A 23,159-nucleotide genomic window follows, 5' to 3' on the forward strand; every position below is an offset into this window, starting at 1 on the left:
CAAAAATCAAATAAAAGAAGAAAATAAAATAAGTGAATATAAGCATGAATGTACATACCTGAACAAAAGCTTGATTCACATGTTTTTATGCACTCCTTACTCTGCATATGAATCAAACAAGAAAAATAATTAGAAGATAACAAATTAGAAGAATCAATTTTCATGTGTTGAATGTGAATGTATGTGATTTTTTGTGGATGAAGAACAGATTAGGAAGTATCGGACCACAAAGACGACGATTTCGATGGTTTCAACTCCATTATTAAGGGCAAATAAAGGGATGGAGAAGAAATAAATGAAGAATGTGAGAGTAGAAAAATCCTTAAGGTTTGAACCTTCTTAATTCCCTCTTCCACCATCCTCAAAACAAAGAACTTGCCTTACTTTTTCTTTTTGCCATTGCCATCAAAATCACAACCACCCATTATCACTGTCGAAATCACAAAATTATGGCTAAACATTGCTAGAATTCTCATGGTAGCCAAGCAAAAGAGGTAAGGAAAAGTCGAGAGGAAAAGGTTTTGCTCAAAGACATTTAAGTCTTTTACTTATTGACACTGTAGAACTAGATTATTCATTAAATTCTCAAGTCTTTGTTAACAATCTCAAATTTAGTCAAGTTTTTTTTTCATACAATTTTCCCTTCCATTTATTATTGTAATTCATATTTCATTTAATAAAAATATAATATTTAAATGATATTAAATATAAATTAATTTTTTTATTAATGATCTAAAACTTGTAGGTGAAAAAAAAGTTGCACCACCCCATCAACGGTCTCGATCTGTTTTCCCCAGTGCACGTGTGTGTCAACGGCAAGGGCAACGAGAAAAGATCGAGTGCAATTCAGACACCGGAGCGAATCTCTCATTGCTCTACAACTCTGAAGGCCGCGTGGCTTCGCCGGAAGCTTCAGAACACACTTGCCTGAGAAAGACCTTCCGGTTACGTTGCTTTGGATGGACATCGACGAGGATCAGATCGTGGAATTTCAACGTATAATCGCTTGGTTGCAATTCTTCAGCTCGGTTATAGGCGTTTATGTGTTTACTTCGACTTTTTCTGATGCAGATTAATCTCTCTTATTTTAAAGCTTCTGTTCCCAAAATCTCTGTGATTGACGGATAGCGGGCTGATACATATTTCTTTTGTCTCTTGTTTCCAATATAAGCAGTCGTAATCGTTAATTCTTACGGTTGCCTTCGGCTCTTTTATCCTCTAGTTTTTGTGTTCCGTTGTTGAGCTCGATGGGCGTGAACCATGTTACCGTACATGAAGGGGCTTTCTCCAGAGTCTAGATGCAGAGAGTTATTAGAGCTTTGGAGTTCCCGTGGACACTGCTAGATAGTTATAGTACCGCCTAGTGGATAGTCGCCGTGGATTGAGAAACGTTTATCACGTGAAGTGGAAACAGATGGTATGTACTAGATTCTGCTTTCTTCGTTCTCTCTTTATTCATAGTTTTCTATTTTATGATTTGCTTGCATTTTTATAAAGAGTTCATATCACACACGAATAGGCATTGAAGGTGTAAATGTTCCCTAGTGCTCTATTTGTACTTCTCTTCTTGGATTCGGAGGGCTTCTGTGCTTTCGTCTCTTTGGAGGGAGACAGGGAGTGATAGAGGGGTTATGAATCTTGAGCGCCGGCATGGGAACGCAGGACACTTTGAGACATGAACAGAGCACAATCTAAAACATAATGGGGCGCAGATTTAGGCTTGTGATACTTGAGCGTGTGTTTGCCCGCGTCAACGTAAATGGATAAGTGAGACAGAAACTACCAATTAGTTTCTGGAAATAATCAAAATATCTCTAGGATTTGTTTTTGCTATGCGTAACTAGAGATTGAATCACGGCCAAAATTAATCTATAAGCATATACAGGTGTGCACGTATAAACCTACCATTCTATCCGCTTATGTAGAAATTCTGTCTCAGCTGCTTTACTATGTGGATTCCAACACTTTATGCTGCAGTTTTACCAAAGCAAACGATTTTGAACGGTAAGGGGCACTGGACATATCAATGACAGTGAGACAGCACTTGATAATCCTTCTAAAATTGAATCAAAGCGACCTCATCAATGGTTTGTTGATGGTGCTGTAGTAGATTTTCTTCCAAACAAGAAAAAAGCAGTAGAAGATGAAGATGGAAAATCAGGTTCAGGAATTTCAAATATAATGTTTTCTCATTGGGAGATCAATCTTAATTTTAACTCAGTTCCTAGCCAATTTATCAGCCCACTATTTGGATCTGAATATAGGCCTGTCAATTTTGAGAAAAGAAATAGTTCTTATGCTGTGGATGATAATTCTAATGTGAGGACGAAAATGATAAGCAATAGAGAGAAGATTCATCTGAAGAAACTGAAGCATGTCTAAGTTTCCTTCGATGGAATAAAAGAAGCCAAAGTTGATCAGGTTGAGGGTTCTGATAGTGTACAGGCTGGTGCCAGACATGGCTTGATCAGGCAGAATAACAGTGATCTACATCAGGCCTGTATCAGTGAAGCTGAGATAGGCTGTATGTCAATAGGGCAAGCTCTTGATAGAGGCAGTAATGTCACTCTCATGAAACTTTCCTCCAACAGGGCGGATGCCCATGTTAGATTATTGGGTGAGGCCTATGGTAAAGGTGATGATTATGCCATATCAGTAGGTGATTCCTATAATAAAGAGGGCACAGATACAATATCCTTTTGTGGGTTCCCAGATGAACAGGATATTCTCCCTGTGGGCAGGCCCTCTGGGGACTTTGATCCTTTATATAATCTATCTTCGGTTCAAGTATCCAAAACAGCTAATGAGAAAGAGTAGTTGAATGCTTCAAATTCCAATGAAATTGTAAATATTCCCCGGGTAGATAAACTAAAGTCTGAACTTGTTTCCAAGAATAAACAGGAGTTCAAAGCAGCAAAGAACGAATCTCCGAACAGCTTCCCTTCCGATGTCATAGGCTTGATATCCACTGGTATGCTTGATGGCGTTCCTGTAAAGTATGTCTTGGGCAACCCGGGAGGTAAATTCAGGTCTCTCCTGTTTAATTTGTGAATTTGCAGTGGTGTTTATTAAGTTATGGTTATGTTCCTGCAGGAGTGAAGGAACTTAGGGGAATTATAAAAGGTTCTGGCTATCTTTGTCGGTGCGGGTCATGAAATTATTCCAAGGTTAGTTATCACCACTGGTTCGCAAACTGACACAACCCCTTATTCATTGTTTTTCAGCTTCTTGAAATTTAATACTGCCTACTCAACACATGACTTGTGTATTCAAGTTCTGAATGCTTTGGAGTTTGAGAGACACGCTGGTTGCAAAATAAAACATCCAAACAATCACATTTATTTTGAGAACGGGAAGACCATCTATCAGATTGTACAGGAGCTGAGGAGTACCCATGAAAGTTTGTTGTTTGATGCAATTCAAACAGTTTTCGGTGCACCGGTTAATCAGAAAGCGTTTCGCAGTTGGAAAGGTAAACAAATTACTCGTTGTTCCTGTTTTGCCCATAAATACCAGCAGGCGTACTCACATAATGTTTTCTTTGGGTTATTTGATTCACCATATATCTAATTCTTTTACCTATGCCGCTTCTCTTCAGAATCTTTCCAAACAGCCACATACGAGCTCCAACGTATTTATGGATAGAAAGAACTGAATACATGAGTAACAACCCTTGGACGAAATATTATTATGGTTAAACTTTCTTTTGCGCGCAGGAAGCTATATCAATATGTAGTTTTCTTTTTTCTTTTCACTTCTTTTGTTCTGGCGCGCCAACCCAATTGCATACCATATACGGCCTAGTTTAATAGATGGGATGCCACTCGTTAGTTTTTGTACAATTTGAGGGCGAAGGATTATCGGGAAAAGTATCGACCAGGAAAGCTCGTTTTCTTTTCAACTAGAAAAGCAGCAAAAACATCATGACTTGTATTAAGTTGCTGGTTCGGATTCACCTCGAAAACGAAAGATAAATGATATATGTCACCGAATTTCCGTTACTGTGGGTCTCTGTATTGCCCTTCTCTGTTGAATGTCGCCCATGGCGTCATTTAGATAAAATGCTTCTGGCATCACGTAGAGATCTGTTAGTGTTTGCCTGAGACCAAACCAATTGATAATAAATGAAGCGCTTCCTTTAAGTCTAAACTCAATTCGGAGCCTTTGTTTTTATCATCTGAATTCCGTGCTTTTATAGTTGATTGTGATGTAGTATTATTTGGCCTAAAAGGAGAGTGCATGCATATAACGTGGGCAGATTTTAAACAATAGAAACTTAAATATTACCATGACTGATAAGGAATAGCGTCTTTTTCCCATCAACTTATGTGATGCGTCCTGCATGACGATTGAAATTTTATTTTACGGGCATCGGCTCTTGCTGAGCTACACGCATATTTATTTAACGCAAACTGTCAGTTAGTATTTCAAACAAAATAATGTTCACCCATCTATCCTATTAAAAGCCAAGGGCGTTTTAGCATGCATTTCTAGTTATAAAATATTTTCAAGACCCAAAATTGGAAACGAATACAAAAATGCCTAGAGCACAAATTATCAACGTCACACAAGCAATGTTTCATCCTTCCTTCTTGTTCCTGGATGAAAGAGATCTCTCCAATTAGAAATACTTGGACTCAACCACAACAGCCCGATTTGGGAGCAGCCTGCTCACCCCCCGCTTCTTGCTGGCCGATTTTAATTGCTGATGGCTGCAACAAGTACATCATGAAAACACTCGCTTTTTAGAGGGCTATCACCTTATTAATTTGCCCGAGAGGAAGTGTAATTACCTCTGTCCTAGAGTCGGTATCAGCAAGCCTCTGCTTTATATCTCTTGCTATCGAGAAGAAAACTTCCTCCACATTTAGATTTGTCTTTGCGCTCTGCAACATATAATCCTTCAGTGCATGATAACCAAAAGAAATTTCCGGGAGCTTCAACCTGGCAAGTACGCAGCACTTACAGTTTCAAAGAATTTAATTCCATACTCATCCGCCAGTGCTTGGCCCTTGGAGGTAGACACAGCCTGAAAAAAGAAGGAACTGTATATCATTACTATCAGGGCGAATCTGACTCACGGAAGAGTGGCTCGCAGATACCACTATTTCAACTGGAGTCATCAAATTAATTTTATATAGAACCCAAACGAATGGGATAACTGGTTAAGCGCCCATACGATTATGAAGAAAGCACATTTTATCACGTAAGAGAGTTCACTTAAGCCAAGCGAAATGGTGCACAGCTCTGCATCTCTAATGGTCAAATTGACGTTGGAGAGGTCTTAGATTTCATTTGAGCAAGGGCATTATTCATTAACACTTTGTTTTTGTAACGTCATTAAAAGAAGCACAAGCAGGAGGGGGAAGCAAGAACAAGATTTATATATATATATATATAATTTATATATTTAAGGTACTTTTTTCCAATAAAACTAGCATTTACTACCCAGCATTGAATAATAAGATGTCAATCCCATTCAACCAACATGTGTCATATGTTTTTAATTACCTTACTATCTTATTTTCTAATGAAATTTATTAATGAAGGAAACCTTTGATATACAGAGAAATAAGTGGATATTACCCATTTCTTACTTGTTACTAACTCTTGTTAGTAATACTTTTAATTTATTTTTAAATCTAAAATTCACTTATTTTGATTTCATTGGAAATAAGTATACAAGTTTAAGTGAACAAGATCTCTTTTTAAATCCACACACATCATGGAAATTGCCAATAAAGTTTGCCTACCCTCTTACTTTCATCCATGTCAGCTTTGTTCCCCACCAGTACTTTGTTAACATTGTCTGAAGCATGTTGCTCAATGTTTCGGATCCAGTTCCTGATATCTGCAATTAGAAGCTAGGTGAAAATTCCTGATAAGAAATCGTACAAAGAGAAAAATATTATAATCCATCCAGTCATTATAATTAGAAGATGGATCTGGGAATTTTACTATTAAACGACGATTCATCTGTAACATCATAAACTAGCAAAATGCCCATAGCTCCCCGGTAGTAAGCTGGAGAAAAAACAGTTTAGGAAAATGATCAGTAGGCTAGAGTGTAAAATGATGAACTGGAGAGATGCCGAAATCATACAAAATGCCAAAATCTACGAGGGAAACATCAATGAAACAATATCAGGCCAACCCTAGTAAGGAAATACATATCTGGAGTTCAATTCATGATAGCCAAAGAAATAGGTACCTCTGGGAACAATTGATCTTATATGATATCCAATCTAGTATGACTAAAACACTATTCCTCTTAAACACTCTTCTCCTATTGGAAGAAGAAGAAAAGGCATCAGATTCTTAGGACTATTCTGCCACGTAATCTCAAGATGGAGAATAGCTTCTTCTATGATTTGTCAGATGTACAAGTGTTGATTGTGATGAGTTGTCCCTTATTGATATATGTTGTCATTAATTTTAGTCGCTAGTAATATATTGTCACTTATGATCAGTTATCTGTATGACATGTATATGTATCAAATCAAAGTTTTAGTAATAAAGGTGTGAAATATATTCAAGAATATATATTGGAGATTATCCTTTGGCTTTAGACTATCATAGACAAAGATTTTGACTTAGTATTCTAATGATTTCTCTCTGCCTATTATTTCATTCTCCTCCTTTCATCCTTATCTTCTAGTTATAACTGGTTTTATCAAACTACGGGCCGTTTGGTTATGGAAATCAAGCCGTAAGGAATTGGGAAAAAGCTCTCGATTCCCTCAATAAGACAACCTAATTCTTAAAGTAGCTTTTCCCACATGTGACCACATTTATGGGAATGGGGATTGGTTCTAAAAATGAGAGAAATGGTCATTCTTAACCTAGAATCAAACTGAAATGTCAAAAGTATCCTCCAATTTCCCCTAATCCTCTCTCTCCTTCATGTTGACATTTCTGAAAACCCCTCCAAGCAGCCACTTCTATAGCCATTTGAAGAGTAATGTCAGAAGGCTTGCTCAAATCTATACCAACATTAGAGTTATCAAGTCCAGGGCTCCCTCTTAGGCTCATTTGGATTTGACAGCTTACTATCATCTCTAGTCACCACCATCACCAATAAACTGAAACGTGCATCATTGTTATCAACAGAGGGTGGGAACAATCCTGATTTTACTAGATTTGATTCAAGATCCCCTTTTCTTATAGCAAATAGCAACATGCGTTTGCTGCTGAGAGGAGAGGGAATGAGGTTATAGGAGGAGGAAGACGTGGTAGCAACTGTGGTGGTGAACGGTTGAAGCCTTGAAGGAAATGGTGATGGTGGGTTTGCAATGGACGTGTTGTGATGGCTGTCAAGAAGAGGGAAGAAGAACAAAGAAGGGGAGGGAAAAATTTGTTGAAAGCATTTTTGTTTTTTAAATAACATTTTTATTTAGTCAATATAAAAAATAAATTTATTTCTGCATTCCTAATATTATTAGCGTTTCCATTCCATTCTTTTCCATTAATAGCCCTTCCAATAATCAAATAGACCAAAGTAGTAAGAGGCCATACCACACATGGATTTGATCCAGATATTACCCTGATCATCAGTTCCTAATTCCTATGCCTCATGCCTCTTTTGCACCCAAGAAGAGATTGATCAATCATTAAGTTAAATAAAAAATCCGCAAGAAAGATGCAGCCAAAATTTTTGTCCTTTAAATTCCATAAGACCGTCAATGAAAGTGGTGGAAAACCATAACAAGTTTAAAGGTTAGCTTGTTTCAGGCTTCAGCATTAGTTTTGGTTTAAGGGACTTGATTTAGTTCTGCGATGTATGCAGAATTGTCAACGACAGCCCACTATGGGCACATCAGTTCTGATATCAATAAGAATCAGAAACCTTACCAGTTGTAATCGTTCGAAACCGCTCCTGACCTGCAGTATCCCAAATTTGGAGTTTGATCCGCTTGCCATCAAGCTCAATGGTTCTTATTTTGAAATCAATGCTGCACGGGGAAGATACATTGTGTGATGTAAGAGAGACTTATAGCAAACCGTGATCAGCAGATTTACTCCTATGGTGTGAAAACGCACCCTATGGTTGTGATAAAACTAGTAGTGAAAGAACCATCTGAGAAACGCAGAAGAAGGCAACTCTTTCCCACACCTGCAAAAATTAATAGCAGAGGAGGCTTATCCTCAATCCACGAAGGCTGTATGGTAGAGCACCATTACTAGATTTGATGATTTCCCCAACATACTTTTTTAAGCGCCCTAACAAACTATTAATATTGTTATTATCGTTTGATTTCCCTGGACAAAAGTCACAAACCAACACATGGAGATGATGGAGGTGTGACACTTTGATGTTGTAGCAAAAGTTGGACAGGTTGATAATTTCTATTAGTGTAATTCCGTGACGAAAGAAGTTTACTTGGATCATCAACCACAGTCGTCTTTCATTTTAGAAGTTACCAGCCCATTCGAGGACTGCTTTGGCAAGTTATGTGATGCGAATTAAACAAGTTAATTGAATCAGAGAGATGATCGACTTCATACATAATGCGCAACAACATTGTGAGATCAATATCGAAACGAACATTCAAGTTTGATATGTTCACGTCGAAATTGCATTTTAACCGAACAATGGTTCAAATTCACGCTCAAACTAAATCATAAATAGATGCAAGAGATAATATTCTGTAAAAACTAAAAAGAGAATCACTAGTTATGCCTTTCAAACTCCGAATCACACATTTTGTGAAATGATGAGAGGAAAGATGCCACGCACCACTGTCGCCAATCAAGAGGAGTTTTATAAGGTAATCGTAATCCGCACGAGCCCTTGCCGGTGGAGCAGCCATCAACCTTCAATCGATCAATAAAATCCTCGATAATGATTATTCCTCTCTGCACAAAAATCATTTTACTGTTGATTAATAATTTCTCTACGAAATGCAAGACCGAGAGATCTGATACAAATACTATACCAGATCAGAAATGGAAGGGCGAATGAGCGAGAGAATCTCCAAAGCTCACAAGTGATGGAACATGGAGATTTGGAGAGAAAGGAATGAGATTCTTTTTTTTTTTTTTTTGTGTAATTTTTCCCCCTTTAACTAAAATTTTGATGTGGGAGCTGTTACCAGCCTTCGACTTTGGAGTTCCCCCGGCCCCGTTGAGGCGCTAATGTGCGCACCCTTTGCCCATGATGGGCTCCTCTCGTTTTTTTTTTTAATAAAAAATTAATCATTTAATTATTATAATTTTAATCCAATTATAATTTAATTTTTAAATGACTTATTACAATTTAATTAATATAATTTTTAGAAAACACTAACTTTTTGTTAATATATTTTGCTCAAATTTTATTATAGTTTTTATACTTTTTTTTTGGTATTTCATGTCTTCATACTTTTCTTCATTTATAACATTGGCAACTATAATTTCAAAGAAATGTTAACATGATATAAGTGGTGTTAAAATTATTGATATATCTACTAATGCTATTAAGTTTGTGAGGATATATTAAATGGATGTTGAGTTTGAATTCTTGATAAACAAAATAAATTAAAAAAAAATTACATTTGAAAAAAAAAAGGCTGTATGGTTAAAAAAAAAAACCAGCAACTTAAAACATCTAGAAAAATCTCAAAAATATTTAAATTATATTTTAATCTTTATTTTTAAACTTTAAGACCAGAAAAAATTTTAAAAAAAAATTGAGTCTTCTCCATTTTTTAAGTATCTCAACAATATATTTTAAAACATAAAAATATTTAATTTTAAAGTAAAATTAATTAAATATTTTTAATTTTAAAATCATTTTTTACTTTAAAATTAGATATTTTAAGTTGAGAGTTTTTTACTACTCCACGTCACCTTTTTTTTATTTGATATAGCTTTTTAAAATTTATTTTATTTATTAAAAAGTCTAACTCAACATCCATTTAACACATATGCACAAATTTAACAATACTAGTGGACATGTTAGCAATTTTAATACCATTTATATCATGTCAAAATTTCTTTAAAACTGCAGGGACTAATATTGTAGATAAAGAAAAATATAAAAACTAAAAATACAAAAAAAATGAAAATCGATAATAACACTCGAGCAAAATATGAGGATCAAAAATAGTGCTTTCTCTATACTTTTAATTTGATTGTAACATAATCATTGAACTTTGACTATTGTAACTTAGATCCCATTTGATTGTTAGAAAGAAATAAAATGATATGGATTAAAAAAATAAAAATAAAATGAGATAATAAAAAAGAATAGTGAACTACATCTATAAAGAAGATGGATAATTTAGTTTGTAACACCCTCAAATTTACAAACCGATTTTTCGCAAATTATTAATTCAAGAAATCATTTTTTTTTCTTTTTTTTTCATTGAACCCTTATCATACCCTTATCATGGTAGAAAAATTTCTACCATGATACATCCAAGACAATATACCACAGGTCTTAAAATATCTCAAAAAGCAATTAGAACCATGAGGGACAGACATGATCCTCATAGCATGTTATTTAAATTAGGTCATGAATCAAAAGGGACAGACATAATCCTCTTGGACATATAAATGCATTTAATAAAAAGGATTAGAGTTTACATGTTCCATAGACAAGATATGTCTTAAGTTGGCACAAGATACATTGTATAATCCAAAATAAGAGGCAACGTAAAAGATGGTGTCTCATACACCATAATTACACTTCTGGTGCTTTCTCGACCGGATTCGCTCCTATAAAAATATTAACCACGGGGAATGAGACTTAAAAGTCCCAGTAACCAAAAATTAATATGTAATGATGCATGCGGATGTAACTAATCATGCGATTGCTAAGTGGGCACACAAAACATTTAACCGAACAATATTTTCAAACAAACCGAACAAGTATTTAATTGCATGACTGCACCTTATATCCTCCTTTCACCATGCTCGGACGCCAAATCACCCGGCCAAAGGTGAGTTGGACCAAGCGACACGCCACTCATTGGGTCCAATGAGGGCTTACCACATGGTAATAATTAACCGAACAGAAATTTCCATTAACACCATACATTAAAATACCCTGACAAGTCATGCATCATTCAAATATCCAAACAGGAATATATCCGAACAATAATATCTCATCATGATAAACAAAAATAAATTTTTAACCCACTTGGCAATAATTTCAAACAAGTATATACAGTATTTATTTTCAATAATTCATAATTTTTTTCAAACAACAAAACAACACATAACCATTCACAAACACACCCATCACAACACATTAATAATGGTTACCTTGTGTCTTGAATAACAAGTTCCCCTTCACAACTCCTTTTTCACCACTATCTTTGTCAATATAATCTACATAATTATTTCACAATACTATATATTAATTTTACATTAAAATAAATAACTCTAATTTAAAGAGTTAGAAAGTCTTAGATCTATAGTCCATATTAACACTAATTTAAGATTTATGCCTCATTTAACTTCCCAAATTCTTTTCTAAAATTCTCGTACCCTAATGAACTATTTTTTTTATCCTCAATTCACTTCTAGTATCACAATTTCATCCTTATATATTCTAAAAATTCATCCAAAAATAAATTAAAAATTTTAAAATTATCCTGAAGCCTCAAATTACCTTTCTATAACCTCAAAAATACCTATTCATACTTAAATAAATATTTAATAATCATAGGTTTATCCCTACGTCTCAGATTACACATAAATTCAACCATATATATCTATATTTTAACTCAAAAATTCTTAAACATGAGTTTCAACCTTAAGAAAATATTCTATAATATTTTTTATATCCCTAAGAATTTTAACCTATATTTTTAATCCATCATATCATCAGATTAACTATCCTATAGAAAAATTCTAATCAAAATATTTACTCTATCCTACAAAATAATCATATCACTAGAAAGCTAATATTATTTAGAAAATAACTATAAAATTAATTTTGTAATTAAATAAATTTTTAAATGCTAATCTAAACAGGAAAGTTAGAACATACCCGAAGAAAAAGAAAATAATCCCCCCTTGCGAGAAAACGCTGAGCAACGTGAGAGGAAGAGAGAAAAATAATATAAAAATGAGATTGTGAGTCCCAAAATTATATTAAAAAAAACTATAGGTTTGAATTTAATTATTCAAACCTTTGGGCCAAAAGTTGTAATTTTCTATAAATTGTATCTTAGCCTCTCATGCTTCCTAATGCACACACCCCCTCCTTTTTATACATGAAGGCACCTCTTTCTTCCCTCATCTAACCAATGTGGGACTTAGAAACAATAACCTTCCACCCCCTTTTTTTTTGTTCCTTCTACCTTCTCTTTTTTTTTTTCAACACATACATAAAAAAAAATTATTTATGTATTATATCGTAACTAAATTTTGCTTATGTGGTTTTAAATTTAAATTTTTAAATTCATAATTAAATACCTAACCATAATATTATTTCTAAATAACCTCAAATAATATAAATTTCTATTATTATCATTTTTTTTTCAAAACCTAAATTCCACAATTTCTTTATTATATAAAAAATCAGGATGTTACATAGTTTATGGGGTTGAAAATCATAATTCATGATATTTTTAGAGAATGTAATGATTCTCACATTTGTAGTATATATTAATAAATTTTATTATGCTTACCATGAGGTGGAAGAGTGATTTAGTTCATTTTTATGTTAATTTTTTCAAATCATTTCATTCCATTCCATTCATTTTCTTTGCATCAACCAAACAAGACCTAACTTTACAGTTTTAACCATTTATAATATTAGTCTTGTGTTTTAAAAAAGTAAAATTATAAATATTAAAGCTTTTAGTGATTTAAAATATTTACACTATATTTTAACATAATTTTAATATTTATAATTTTTTTTAAAAATATAAAGATAAATATTATAAGAACTGAGTTATAATAACTTAAAGTTGAAGAATTGAGTTATAATTGAGTTAAAATTAAAAAAAAAGAATGATTAATCTCCCCTTTTTTTGAATATAAAAAAGTTTTGAAGTGCAACTATATCCTCTTCTTTTGTGGAGGGAATATTTTCCTCCTATCTCCAGCGTTGAAGGGATCTAATGATGTAGGAATTGCCACATCACTGGAGAGATACACCCTTCGTTCAAAAATATAAAGTATTTTTAACTGAATCTCACCCCTTAATGAAATAGTTATCTACTTTTAACCTAATTATATCTTTTTATATTTACCTTTATTAAACACTTTATAATAAATATAAAGTCACTGTCAATATAGGCACTTTAAAAAAAAAGGCAATGATTACACCTTGAAAGACTAAAAATACCTTATATTTTTTAACATTCAACTTCTTAAGAAAATGCCTTACATTTTTTAATGGAAGGAGTAACAAACAGGGCAAGCAATTATAGTCATGAGCAAGTATAATTATCTATGTCCACATGTCTTCTTTGGTTCAATGAATCATATGTAATAAAATGTAAAGATAGGTGATGAAATGTAATGCCATAAGGATTATTGATAATTTACTTGTTAAGAGTGTTAAAGTTAAATTATTTTTTTATGTTTGTTTTAACAGTTATTAAAAAAATGCAATGTCCTTCTTGACCAAAAATAAAATAAAATTCCCTTCCCTTTCATTCCATCTTCTTCCCCTTCACCATAATCAATTCCCTTATTCCTCCTCTTTCTTCCGCATGCCGCCATAGGAATCAAGTTTAATCAAGTTAGTAAAGGATGAGTAAGTAAATTTAAGTGAATTAAATCAAAAATTGGGTTTGAGAATGGTTAGAGAAGACTAATGAACTTATTGGGTCATAGTTATAACCTTTAGATGGAGTTCAGAAAGAAATTGGGCCACTCCAGCCTAGTTAGGGAGCAAAATATGGAGAAGTCTTCTTCGTACCATCTACCACGACGAATGGTCATTTCTAAATATTAAAATGCAAACTCAGCTTGCAAAAAAACAGAAGAAAAGGTTGAAGAAAAAAAGTATTGCGACAAGAAGCTTCGTTCTCTACCAAGGCTTAAGGATTTCAAAGGTTATTGAGTGGTTTATGTAACATCTAAGAAAATTTAATTATGATTTATTAATTTGATGAGTGTGATTAATGAGTTAATGAGGTGTGTGCCAAAGGGACCTAATTAATATAATTTATTATAATTTTAGCCTTAGAAGTGAGTTTGAATTGATGGCGAGCCACCTGGGCAAGGGAAGAGGAAGAAAAGGTGAAGGAATACCCTTTGTGTCATATGTCGTGGCATGTGATCAATCCGCCATAGCGCACAAGGTCATATTCAAATGTAATGGCCTCTTTGTGCTATACACAGTGGCAAAGGGTTGCGTGCGCTACAGCGCATGATCAAAAATCTTCTTTATCATATATGTCTCTACATGAAAAATTAGAGAAGAAGAGAGGAAGAAAACAAAGAGCTCGACTAAAGCTCTGCTAGGGCATGTTGTTGGAGCACATTGATGATAGTTTGAAACTCTCAAACACCCAAGATAAGCAATCTATACCTTCTTCTTCCTTACTCTCCCTTATTTATAAAGATTTGAGTTAGGGTTTAAGCATTTATGGTGATTTTCAGTTTAGAGAAGTTATGGGTCCGATCCCATTAGATAAGATGGATATAATGGGATCTATTTGAGATAGTTAAACCCTATATTGATAATTCTATCAAGAGTTTGTTGGGTAGAGCCATTAATATACGAAAATTGTATTTAATATGGATGTTGGAAGTGTTGATGGACCATTAATGGTGGTTTAAAGAGTTATTAATGATATTGTAAATTAATGGAGTCTAATGAACCTATTGGGTATAAATGAGTAGTGACGTATAAGATTAATGGAATAGATATGTAGAGATTGGTATTGGCAAATCCTCAAAATTGAGACAATGATAGTATCCTTATGTTATTAATGTAGTAAGATTTGACTTGGCACCATTTGAGCTTAGGAGAAGCTTTGGAAGTATTTTGTATGAGGGGTAAATCTTTGACCTTTTAAAGGTTTGAGGTAACTAGGGATAACCTAATTTTTATAGCTAAATATTAATTGTGTTTGTGAAACGTGATTGATGATTTAAATTAATGATGCAATTTGGCAATATGCTTTTATTTATAAAATGGTTTTAGAAAAAAGAAAATCTTTATCATACCACCCATTTGTGATTTATGAATTTAATTTTTACATGTTATTGAGGGTGAAAAATTGTAACTTGTAATGTGTTTAGTATGTGGAGTATGTGAGTTTATATGCCATAGATTGATTATTTGAAATGCATATTATGTGAAAAATATCCATTGCATGATCATTAGCGAGAGTTCGCCTAGAGAGAGGAATAGATTAATTTAAATTCACATAATATTGGCAGTGACTGTAAGAATCAAGAACTTGCCTTGGTGTCGACTGTTAGAATTGAGAGATAGCCCTTGTCCCATAAGTGATTTGGGACTGTCCCACTTATTCTATGAGGGATTCAAACCTAACCAGTCTCTACTGATTCACGAGGAGGCTAGATTAGGGGTACGACACCTTATAATTATTAGTATTGGGAGAAATTGAATTATATAAGTGAGTGGGTAAATCCTAACTCAATTGTAATAGTCCTTACCCCACCCTATTGGGGGTCTTTTAGATTGGGCCAACTCACCTCACGATAGTAGAAGCTAGCTTTTTCTAAAGTAGTACTTGGATTATTCCTCACCCTACTAAAGGGGTCTTTTGGAGCCTTTCCAGACTCAAATTTCCAACTTTTACCACCTTAAGGAAGTTGAGGTTAAGTCTGGTATTATTGAATGGGTTGGCTTAGTCCAAAAGACCTTCGGTGGGGTGGGTTGAGAACTATTACATAAAAGGCTTTTATGTAACAGTCTTTACCCTACCTTACTGGGGGTCTTTTTGATTGGGCCAACCTACCTCATGGTAGCGAAACTAACATTTTTCAAGGTGGTATTTAGGCTATTCCTCACCCTATTAAAGGAATCTTTTAGAGTCTTCTCAGACTCGAACTTCTAACCTTTACCACCTTAAGGAAGTTAAGACTTAGTTTGGTACCATGGAGTATCCCCCTTACTCAAGGGATCTCTCAAGACTTGAACCTCCAATTTCTCTCACCTTAATGAAGTCGAGGTTAGGTCTCGTACTATTGAGTCAAGTATCACTTTGGGAAAAACTAGGTTCACCACAGTGACATGGTTAGTTTCAATACTGGTCGTGGCCTGCTAGACAAATGGCCATCGCTGTTACATCATACAGTGTGTCTAGAGTGACAAATCAAGCATGAATCAATCCTGATTCAAGTTTGAAATGCCATGCAGTGTAAAGCTTAACTTTTATGATATAGTTTAAGCATGACTCACTTTTCTTTCAAGTTTGAATTGATTAAGATAAGTCCTATAATGAATAACAAAGATCATTTCAAGCATAGATCATTCCTGATCAAGCTTGAAATGTACAATTAAACACAAATGCATTCTAAATGTATGACAATCAAGATCAATGGACTTATGAACCTAAAGATGATGCATTCACTTTAAATTAATGACATGTGATTAAGTTTTCATAATTTTTACATTGAATTTAAAAGAAATAAATAACTAAATCTATAGAACTTCTTCTCTTAATTCTTCATGTTATTGAAGGTTTTGTCACATTAATGGATCTTAATATCTACACAAGTAACAAACATCACTTCTCTTGATTTTATAATCATTAAAATACATGGTTTAATAGACGATAGATCATTTTATTATTGGTTAAAATAATTTCATAAATTAAAAGGTATAAGCCAAAAAATTAATTCATAATTTTGTTTGATACCTTACACTTAAAATTAATTTTTAATCATGTAAAGCACATTGTACCTTATACTTAAAATTAATTTTTAATCATGTAAAACACATTGTAAACAACACCTTCTGAGCATCCCGTGAACCTTGCTTGGTTCACAAGAAAATGAGGTTGGGAAAAAGGGAAAGGGAGAGGAAAAGGAAATTGCATTATCCATTATTTATTTTGTTGGAATTTTGATTGTTGGGGAGGAACTTTCTAGATATATACTATATATATTTTTTATTTTTTTATAAATTATTTTTATCAATTTCATCAATATCAATACAAAAAGAGTACAATGAATAAAAGTGTGTAGAATTTCAAATATATTCCTATATAATAAATTTAAAAAAGTAATGTCATGTTACTTTTTTTTTATAAAGAATAATCTTAAAAATATATTTTAAATATTACTTAAAAAGTCATATCGTGAGACCAAATAAATTTTTTAGAGCATCCCTTATAAATAAAATTGGAGGGAGTATAATGCAGAAATTGGGTTCCCAGCCAACCAAAAAATTAAGATGCCACTTTTGAGCTGATATTTGGGTTTGTTTTGCCCCAAAAATTCATCCAAAAAAATTAAAAGCCACAAAAAGTCAGTTTAAAAAAACGCAAGTAGAGTTATTTTCACAATTAATTTGACGAAAATAAAATCCACAAATGTATTCATCTTTTAATCAAATTCAAACTCCTCAATCCTCAGTATTGACGCATTTTGGCGCTAAAATTAAGCTTGCAGTTGCGAAAAGATTCCGCCGGGAAAGACAATTTATTCCATTTTTATATGGAGAGAGCGTACTGGGAAAAAAAAAAAAGAAGCAGAAAGATGGCGGAAACAATCTCATTCGTCAATCTACGGGTAGAATCGAATGCTTTTTAACAGACCAGGCAACGGCCAAGTCATCGATCCGCGCTCCTGATACGTCATCAAAGCATCGCTGCGGTCGATCAAATGCGTTGTCCTTGAAGTATCCGACGAATAAATTAATATCCAAGTCATTGATCCGCATGTAACCCAAGCAACCAATAAGAATACATAGATACTTTTATATATTAAGCATTCCCTTATTCCTCCATATCTCAATACGCTCCTTCAATCTGCGGTTGCAATTACAATTTTCCTGGTCAATTCCTCGAACCCTAGCCTTCTTTACGGTTTCCAATGGCTCCCAAAGCTGAGAAAAAACCTGCTGAGAAGAAGCCAGCGGAGGAGAAGAAGTCCACGGTGGCCGAAAAGGCTCCACCGGCAGAGAAGAAGCCTAAGGCCGGGAAGAAGCTTCCCAAGGAGGGTGCTGCTGCTGCCGGCGATAAGAAGAAGAAGAGGAACAAGAAGAGCATCGAGACCTACAAGATCTACATCTTTAAGGTGCTGAAACAAGTCCACCCCGACATTGGGATCTCCAGCAAAGCTATGGGAATCATGAACAGTTTTATCAATGATATCTTTGAGAAACTTGCTCAGGAGGCCTCTAGACTCGCTCGATACAACAAGAAGCCTACAATTACTTCCAGGGAGATTCAAACCGCAGTGAGACTTGTTTTGCCGGGAGAGTTGGCCAAACATGCTGTTTCTGAAGGAACAAAGGCCGTGACTAAATTTACTAGCTCTTGAAAGAGTCTAGGATGATTTCAAGGGTATCCATTAGGTTTAAGTCTAGATTTGTAGCTTGCAGGTTTTTATTTATTGTTGATGCTATATATTTGACGGGTTTGGATCTATATGCCCCTTCGATGCGCTGTAGAATTTGTGGTATAGAACCGTTTACTGTTGGTATTGCAGCTGTAAGGTATATGGATTACTGATTCTAATCAAAGAAGCTTCTCTGCACAAGTCTTCGCTGCAACTTTAAGGCAGTTATAAAAAATAAATATAAATGCTTGTCTCTGGCCGAGAAAGTGTTAACAGTCTCTCCCTCGGGGAAAAAGGCGTATGCTTGTCACCAGGGCGTGTTCTGGACCTACTGTTCTTTGTTGTTTAGTGTTAGTTCCGATGTTCTTTTCGCAGGTGTTTGGTTTTGGCACCTCCAGCACCAAGATGCTTTTATTTCAATTTGATTGATTGTTTACAAGTCAAGCAGACCAGCATGGTTTGTCTAACAATTTGAGCCTCAGCAATTACTCTGCTGTTTTCTTTCTTACCCTCTTCCAATCATGTCTGATTATTAAGGCTTCTGCTGAAGCGACGAATATATTTCCCTGCAGTTGGATGAACTGGCTGTCCATAAATTTAATATGATGATTGTATTTTTAATATTTTGCACTTCTAGTTTATTTATAAAAAATAAATAGGCTTGGAAAATGGTGATAATAAAAATGTGATGCAGGACTTGAAAAAATGACAAGGGGTTCATTGTGTTAGTTTTCCAACTCACTGAAGAATTGTTGGTACTTGAAAAGTTGGAAGTAAGATTTTTGTATTTTTGATCATTTTCCTCCTCTTTTTCAAGAGACGGTGAATGACTGTTAATTACTCCTTTAATGCTACTTATAACTTACTTATAACATATTTTATCAATATTAAAGAAAATTTTAAAATTTATTAACTCTATTTTAAAATTTAATAAGTTTTTAATTTTATTTCTATTAAATATACATATTTCAATAACATATTTTCTCTCCTCAACATTTAATAAAGGATAAAATAAAAAATTAATAATAAAAATTTAATGGTGTGACTTATAAATAGGATCAAAAAAATTTTTCTCTTTCTGTCCTATAAATAAGATTAGAGAGAATATTTTGTATATTCTTTTAAGTTAATAATAAATGTTCCAAAAGTTCTTATTACAAAAGTTTGGAAGTGTTTTGTTTACCCCAAAAAAATAAAATACGTGTATCTTGTCGCCTTGGTATCATTACAGGACTTTCAAATTTCAACGTCCTCTCTGGAATTCCTCGAAAGATTACCCCCAATAGTATCACCATGTTGTCCGAAAACTTCCTCTCCTAACAACCTTACTGGCATATCCAGAGATCGACACGCGTTGCAAAACGAAGATAGTGGTGATTGTAGCATGACTGAATGAGACCTATCCATAACGGTTGTAGTGTATATATAAATATAAATATGTAAAAGCTTGTGGATCTTTTGTTCAGATGCATAGAAATGGATGTTGGTCAAAAAAGAAATCATACAAGTGAAGAGAGGCGATGAAATTCAAAATCGTTGATGGCATCGCCCGGACTCGAACCGGAGACCTTCAGTGTGTTAGACTGACGTGATAACCAACTACACCATGATACCTTTAATGCTTTGTGAGCCAAATATTTATTCATCACTATATCCATATCAGGTAGGCTATTCCGCTATCCCATCGCTTCCCCCTTCTCCCTTGGAATTATGCGTCTAACTCCGCCGTCTCCTCATATCCTGATATCCATTCCTCTTTCTTTGTCTGGTCATCTCTCTGTGTTGAAGATAAAGGTTGATAAAAATGTTTGCAGCTTTCGATATGAGGCTGGACGACATAGTCAAGAACAACAAAACTTCGAAATCCTGTAGCTGCAAGGGCCGGGGGTAGAAAATCCGGTTCCGGACGCGGTCGTCGTCTCCTTAAACGCGCTGCCGATCGAGTGGCATCTTATACAGCTTCTAAGGTAGCCTAGTGTCCTAGTTAATTTTAATCGATTTTCATTTGCTTTATTTGAATCTACTCCCATTGGATTTGAATTTGATCTATTATCTTGTTAGACGGTGTCGCAATCGCTCGTGCTGTTTTTGTGCCTTTTGGTGGCATCTATGCCCCAGAGATGGCATGGCAGCACGATATGCATACGTAATTACGTATTAACCTGCCGCAGCATACCTTGCACATGGTGTTCGAGCATCTTCCATAGTAATGTCAAGGTATCGTTGCGATTAGTATCTCAATTCATATGATTTAAATAAGATAAGAAGTTAACAGGTATGCCTTGTTACTCCTCAATTACCTCCAGTGTAAGTAAATTTATAACCTACTAGACCCCATGGTTTTTGAGAGGGTGTAGAGATAGTGGAGAGGATGGAAAAGAGAATTTTGTATGTTAGTTATCAACTGATTACATTACATTAATCATATCAAATCGCCTCAACAATTAATTAATTAATTAGTTAATCTTTCATTATTTTTCACTTGGTCAGTTAAGAGATAGAGAATAATTGATTGTTAAAAAGTTTTAGGTGGGCCTCACTTGTGTGGTCTACGGTTCACACAAGATCATAAAAATCAATCTATTCTGCACTCAATATTTAATTAATGCAAATCCACAGTATATATATATATATATATATATTTTATAAGTATTCCAACAGGAATTTCTCATTTCTCTACAATAGATTTTTTTGCGGAGTATTTGAATGTCTCTATCTGAAACTTTTTGCATAAGTTTTGGCTTTTGGAGTTTTAATTGGCATAGCTAGAATTTTTATCGTTGATTCCAAGATGTGTTGATGAGTTTCGAGCTCTTAAGTTTATTCTTGTTGGTAAAGAAGTGTGTAGTGCTTCCCCTTTGGAGTAACCTATTCAATAGATTCACCTCGTTACGATGCCAACAGAGCTGAAAAATCATAGCTGAAGATATTTGAATAGAGGACATTTTTTTTAAGGTTTATAGTATATTGGAGTCGATCCCACTTAATGGGAAAATGTTTGCTGTTGTTGTTTTTATAGTGTATTTTGGAATTTATAGTTCATCTGGCTATTCCTCTCTGCCTGTGTCTTGGCATGTAGTTTCTACAAATTATAGTGTATTCATTATGTGTGGCCATTGTATTAGCTGCATGTGTGAAATTTGGTATTAAAATGATTGTGCATTTATTTTATTCCTCTTTAAACATTCATGAAAGCATATGCCTATATATGCATACAACATAATTATGACTTGGTACGTCCATGTAAAGTTAGGATGTAATCTCTCCATTGTAGGATGAAATTGATTAATCTTTTATTTTTTGACCTTTAATAGAGATTCCCATTAATTGTTTTAATGTCTAATTTCTCTGCCCACCAGTTATTCATATTCTCGCACAAGGTAGAAGGGAAAATGTCACAAGTGGATTTTGAAGATTCAAGCAGAGTACGACATTGGCACAGTAAAGCCGACAATTGGATTTGTCAAAATGCATTTTCATATGAAAGTTCTACACTGATTTCAGTATAGGTCCAGCAAGTTTTGCATGTTATTTGTTATTGAAATGGCTTGTTGTATCTTTAAATCACTCAGTTCAATGTCATACATGTCATCTTGTCTGAATTAGTTTCTTGCTTATCAAAATTAGAATTAAAAGGTGATTTTGCGTGTCTTGCTGTTTCAATATCGCTTTTCATCTGTGCAGGGATTATTTTTTGCAGTTAGTGATCTGAAATGGTATTCAATACATTACAGCAGGAGTCACAGAAAGAAGGCGTCTTGTCAAATTGGAATGGTTTGGTCTTTCTGATCAAATTATTTGTGTTCTGCTGTAGTTTAAACGGGAAAACGAATTCATTTCCCATGGGGCAGAGAGGTTGTCTACTCTTGACCAGTTGCTGCTGTGAAGAGATACAGCAATGTTTCAACTCATCGGGAAACCAATAAAGATAGAGACTGTGGGAACAAACATTGCTAGGCCGGCTGCCGCTCCTGCTGCAAATGGTTCTTTTGGAAATTCAAATGGAGCCCCCAGAGGATATGCTTGTAGTTTATTGTTGCTTATGTGAACTGCTCCGGATTCTGGTATTTAAATGTTTGAAGCATTTAATTTCTTTGCTGGCAATGGTTGATTATTTTTGGATGTGATTATTTTTTTGGTGTGTATTTATAACTATGTACTATTCTGTTTATATTTATAAGAGAAATTACCACCTTTTTACTTGTTTTTTATCTTAACAAAATCACATATTTTAATAAACATTTATTATATATTTCCTAAATTATCCCTCATAATTTACATTAATGATAAATAATTAATGCATGCTTATATTGATGAACATAGGACATTTTAGTCTAATTTCTTTACTTTTAGACATAATTATTAAGGTTAACTAATTTTTTTAAACTGTGTGATATAGTTTTTTCTCTTATATATAGAAATGGAGAAAGTATGTTTTAAGATTGATATTTAAGTTTATTACAAAATTAAAGTGAATAATGACCTGTTATAAATACAATATCAGCTGATAATTGTTGCTAATAATTATCAATTTCAGCATCATTAAAAGTCTGTTGAGATATGAAAGTTTGGATCACTAGCTCATCGATCCTGTGAGATGCTTTTTGAGGGTTATGAAACTATTGAAACTGTCATGTTATGCAAATAACGTGCTATTCATTGAATCAATATCCAGCCAACATGTCTTCGAAATTGATTGTGGATCAATGAATGACTGCAAATAAAGGCCTGCG

At 34.1% G+C, this 23,159-nt stretch overlaps 3 protein-coding genes, 1 long non-coding RNA gene and 1 other non-coding gene across 13 annotated transcripts; 3 read left to right on the top strand and 2 right to left on the bottom strand.

Annotated features, from left to right (window-relative positions):
* Positions 1-821: 821 nt before the first annotated feature.
* Positions 822-4,001, top strand: LOC129315284 (uncharacterized). Of its 8 annotated transcripts, none has more exons than XM_054958881.1 (6): positions 822-996; positions 1,072-1,417; positions 2,893-3,019; positions 3,094-3,142; positions 3,225-3,472; positions 3,599-4,001. In XM_054958881.1, the coding sequence occupies exons 2-6, from the start codon at positions 1,415-1,417 to the stop codon at positions 3,643-3,645; spliced, it is 474 nt and encodes a 157-aa protein (XP_054814856.1). In that variant the 5' UTR covers positions 822-996; positions 1,072-1,414; the 3' UTR covers positions 3,646-4,001. The 8 variants fall into 8 exon arrangements, 6 of the variants coding, with proteins under 6 accessions (XP_054814856.1, XP_054814857.1, XP_054814858.1 ...); XM_054958882.1 differs by having other exon boundaries at positions 1,175-1,417; XM_054958883.1 differs by having other exon boundaries at positions 1,223-1,417.
* Positions 4,002-4,324: 323 nt separating this feature from the next.
* LOC129315283 (ras-related protein RABE1c-like) lies at positions 4,325-9,094 on the bottom strand. Of its 2 annotated transcripts, none has more exons than XM_054958879.1 (9): positions 8,937-9,094; positions 8,738-8,856; positions 8,041-8,113; positions 7,852-7,952; positions 5,959-6,024; positions 5,754-5,851; positions 4,967-5,029; positions 4,794-4,886; positions 4,325-4,712 (listed from the first exon to the last, which is right to left on the bottom strand). In XM_054958879.1, exons 2-9 carry the CDS (start codon positions 8,808-8,810, stop codon positions 4,638-4,640), a joined length of 642 nt encoding a protein of 213 aa, XP_054814854.1. In that variant the 5' UTR covers positions 8,811-8,856; positions 8,937-9,094; the 3' UTR covers positions 4,325-4,637. The 2 variants fall into 2 exon arrangements, with proteins under 2 accessions (XP_054814854.1, XP_054814853.1); XM_054958878.1 differs by having other exon boundaries at positions 8,681-8,856.
* An 8,772-nt stretch (positions 9,095-17,866) lies between these two features.
* LOC129315872 (probable histone H2B.1) lies at positions 17,867-18,627 on the top strand. Its single transcript, XM_054960001.1, has one exon. It carries the CDS (start codon positions 17,959-17,961, stop codon positions 18,406-18,408), a length of 450 nt encoding a protein of 149 aa, XP_054815976.1. The 5' UTR covers positions 17,867-17,958; the 3' UTR covers positions 18,409-18,627.
* Positions 18,628-19,794: 1,167 nt separating this feature from the next.
* LOC129315914 (uncharacterized) lies at positions 19,795-22,630 on the top strand. Its single transcript, XR_008594638.1, has 2 exons — positions 19,795-20,393; positions 22,111-22,630. It is a non-coding gene; the product is annotated as an uncharacterized LOC129315914 (long non-coding RNA).
* Positions 19,967-20,040, bottom strand: TRNAV-AAC (transfer RNA valine (anticodon AAC)). The gene has a single exon. It is a non-coding gene; the product is annotated as a tRNA-Val (tRNA).
* Positions 22,631-23,159: the final 529 nt, after the last annotated feature.

This window comes from Prosopis cineraria, unplaced genomic scaffold (assembly GCF_029017545.1).
Source record: "Prosopis cineraria cultivar Desert tree isolate PC_DT_omini unplaced genomic scaffold, ASM2901754v1 PC7, whole genome shotgun sequence".
In the NCBI taxonomy this organism is placed as follows: Eukaryota; Viridiplantae; Streptophyta; class Magnoliopsida; order Fabales; family Fabaceae; genus Prosopis; species Prosopis cineraria.

Bases quoted from the DNA above. Each gene is read 5' to 3' on its own strand.
- LOC129315284 (XM_054958881.1), top strand. The intron at 3,020-3,093 runs GTAAATTCAGGT...ATGTTCCTGCAG, and splicing joins TGTCTTGGGCAACCCGGGAG to GAGTGAAGGAACTTAGGGGA. The intron at 3,473-3,598 runs GTAAACAAATTA...GCTTCTCTTCAG, and splicing joins AGCGTTTCGCAGTTGGAAAG to AATCTTTCCAAACAGCCACA.
- LOC129315283 (XM_054958878.1), bottom strand. From the start codon at position 8,810: ATGGCTGCTCCACCGGCAAGGGCTCGTGCGGATTACGATTACCTTATA. The intron at 5,852-5,958 runs GTAAAATTCCCA...TTCTAATTGCAG, and splicing joins AGATGAATCGTCGTTTAATA to ATATCAGGAACTGGATCCGA. The intron at 5,030-5,753 runs GTAGGCAAACTT...TTCTTTTTTCAG, and splicing joins ACATGGATGAAAGTAAGAGG to GCTGTGTCTACCTCCAAGGG.
- LOC129315872 (XM_054960001.1), top strand. From the start codon at position 17,959: ATGGCTCCCAAAGCTGAGAAAAAACCTGCTGAGAAGAAGCCAGCGGAG.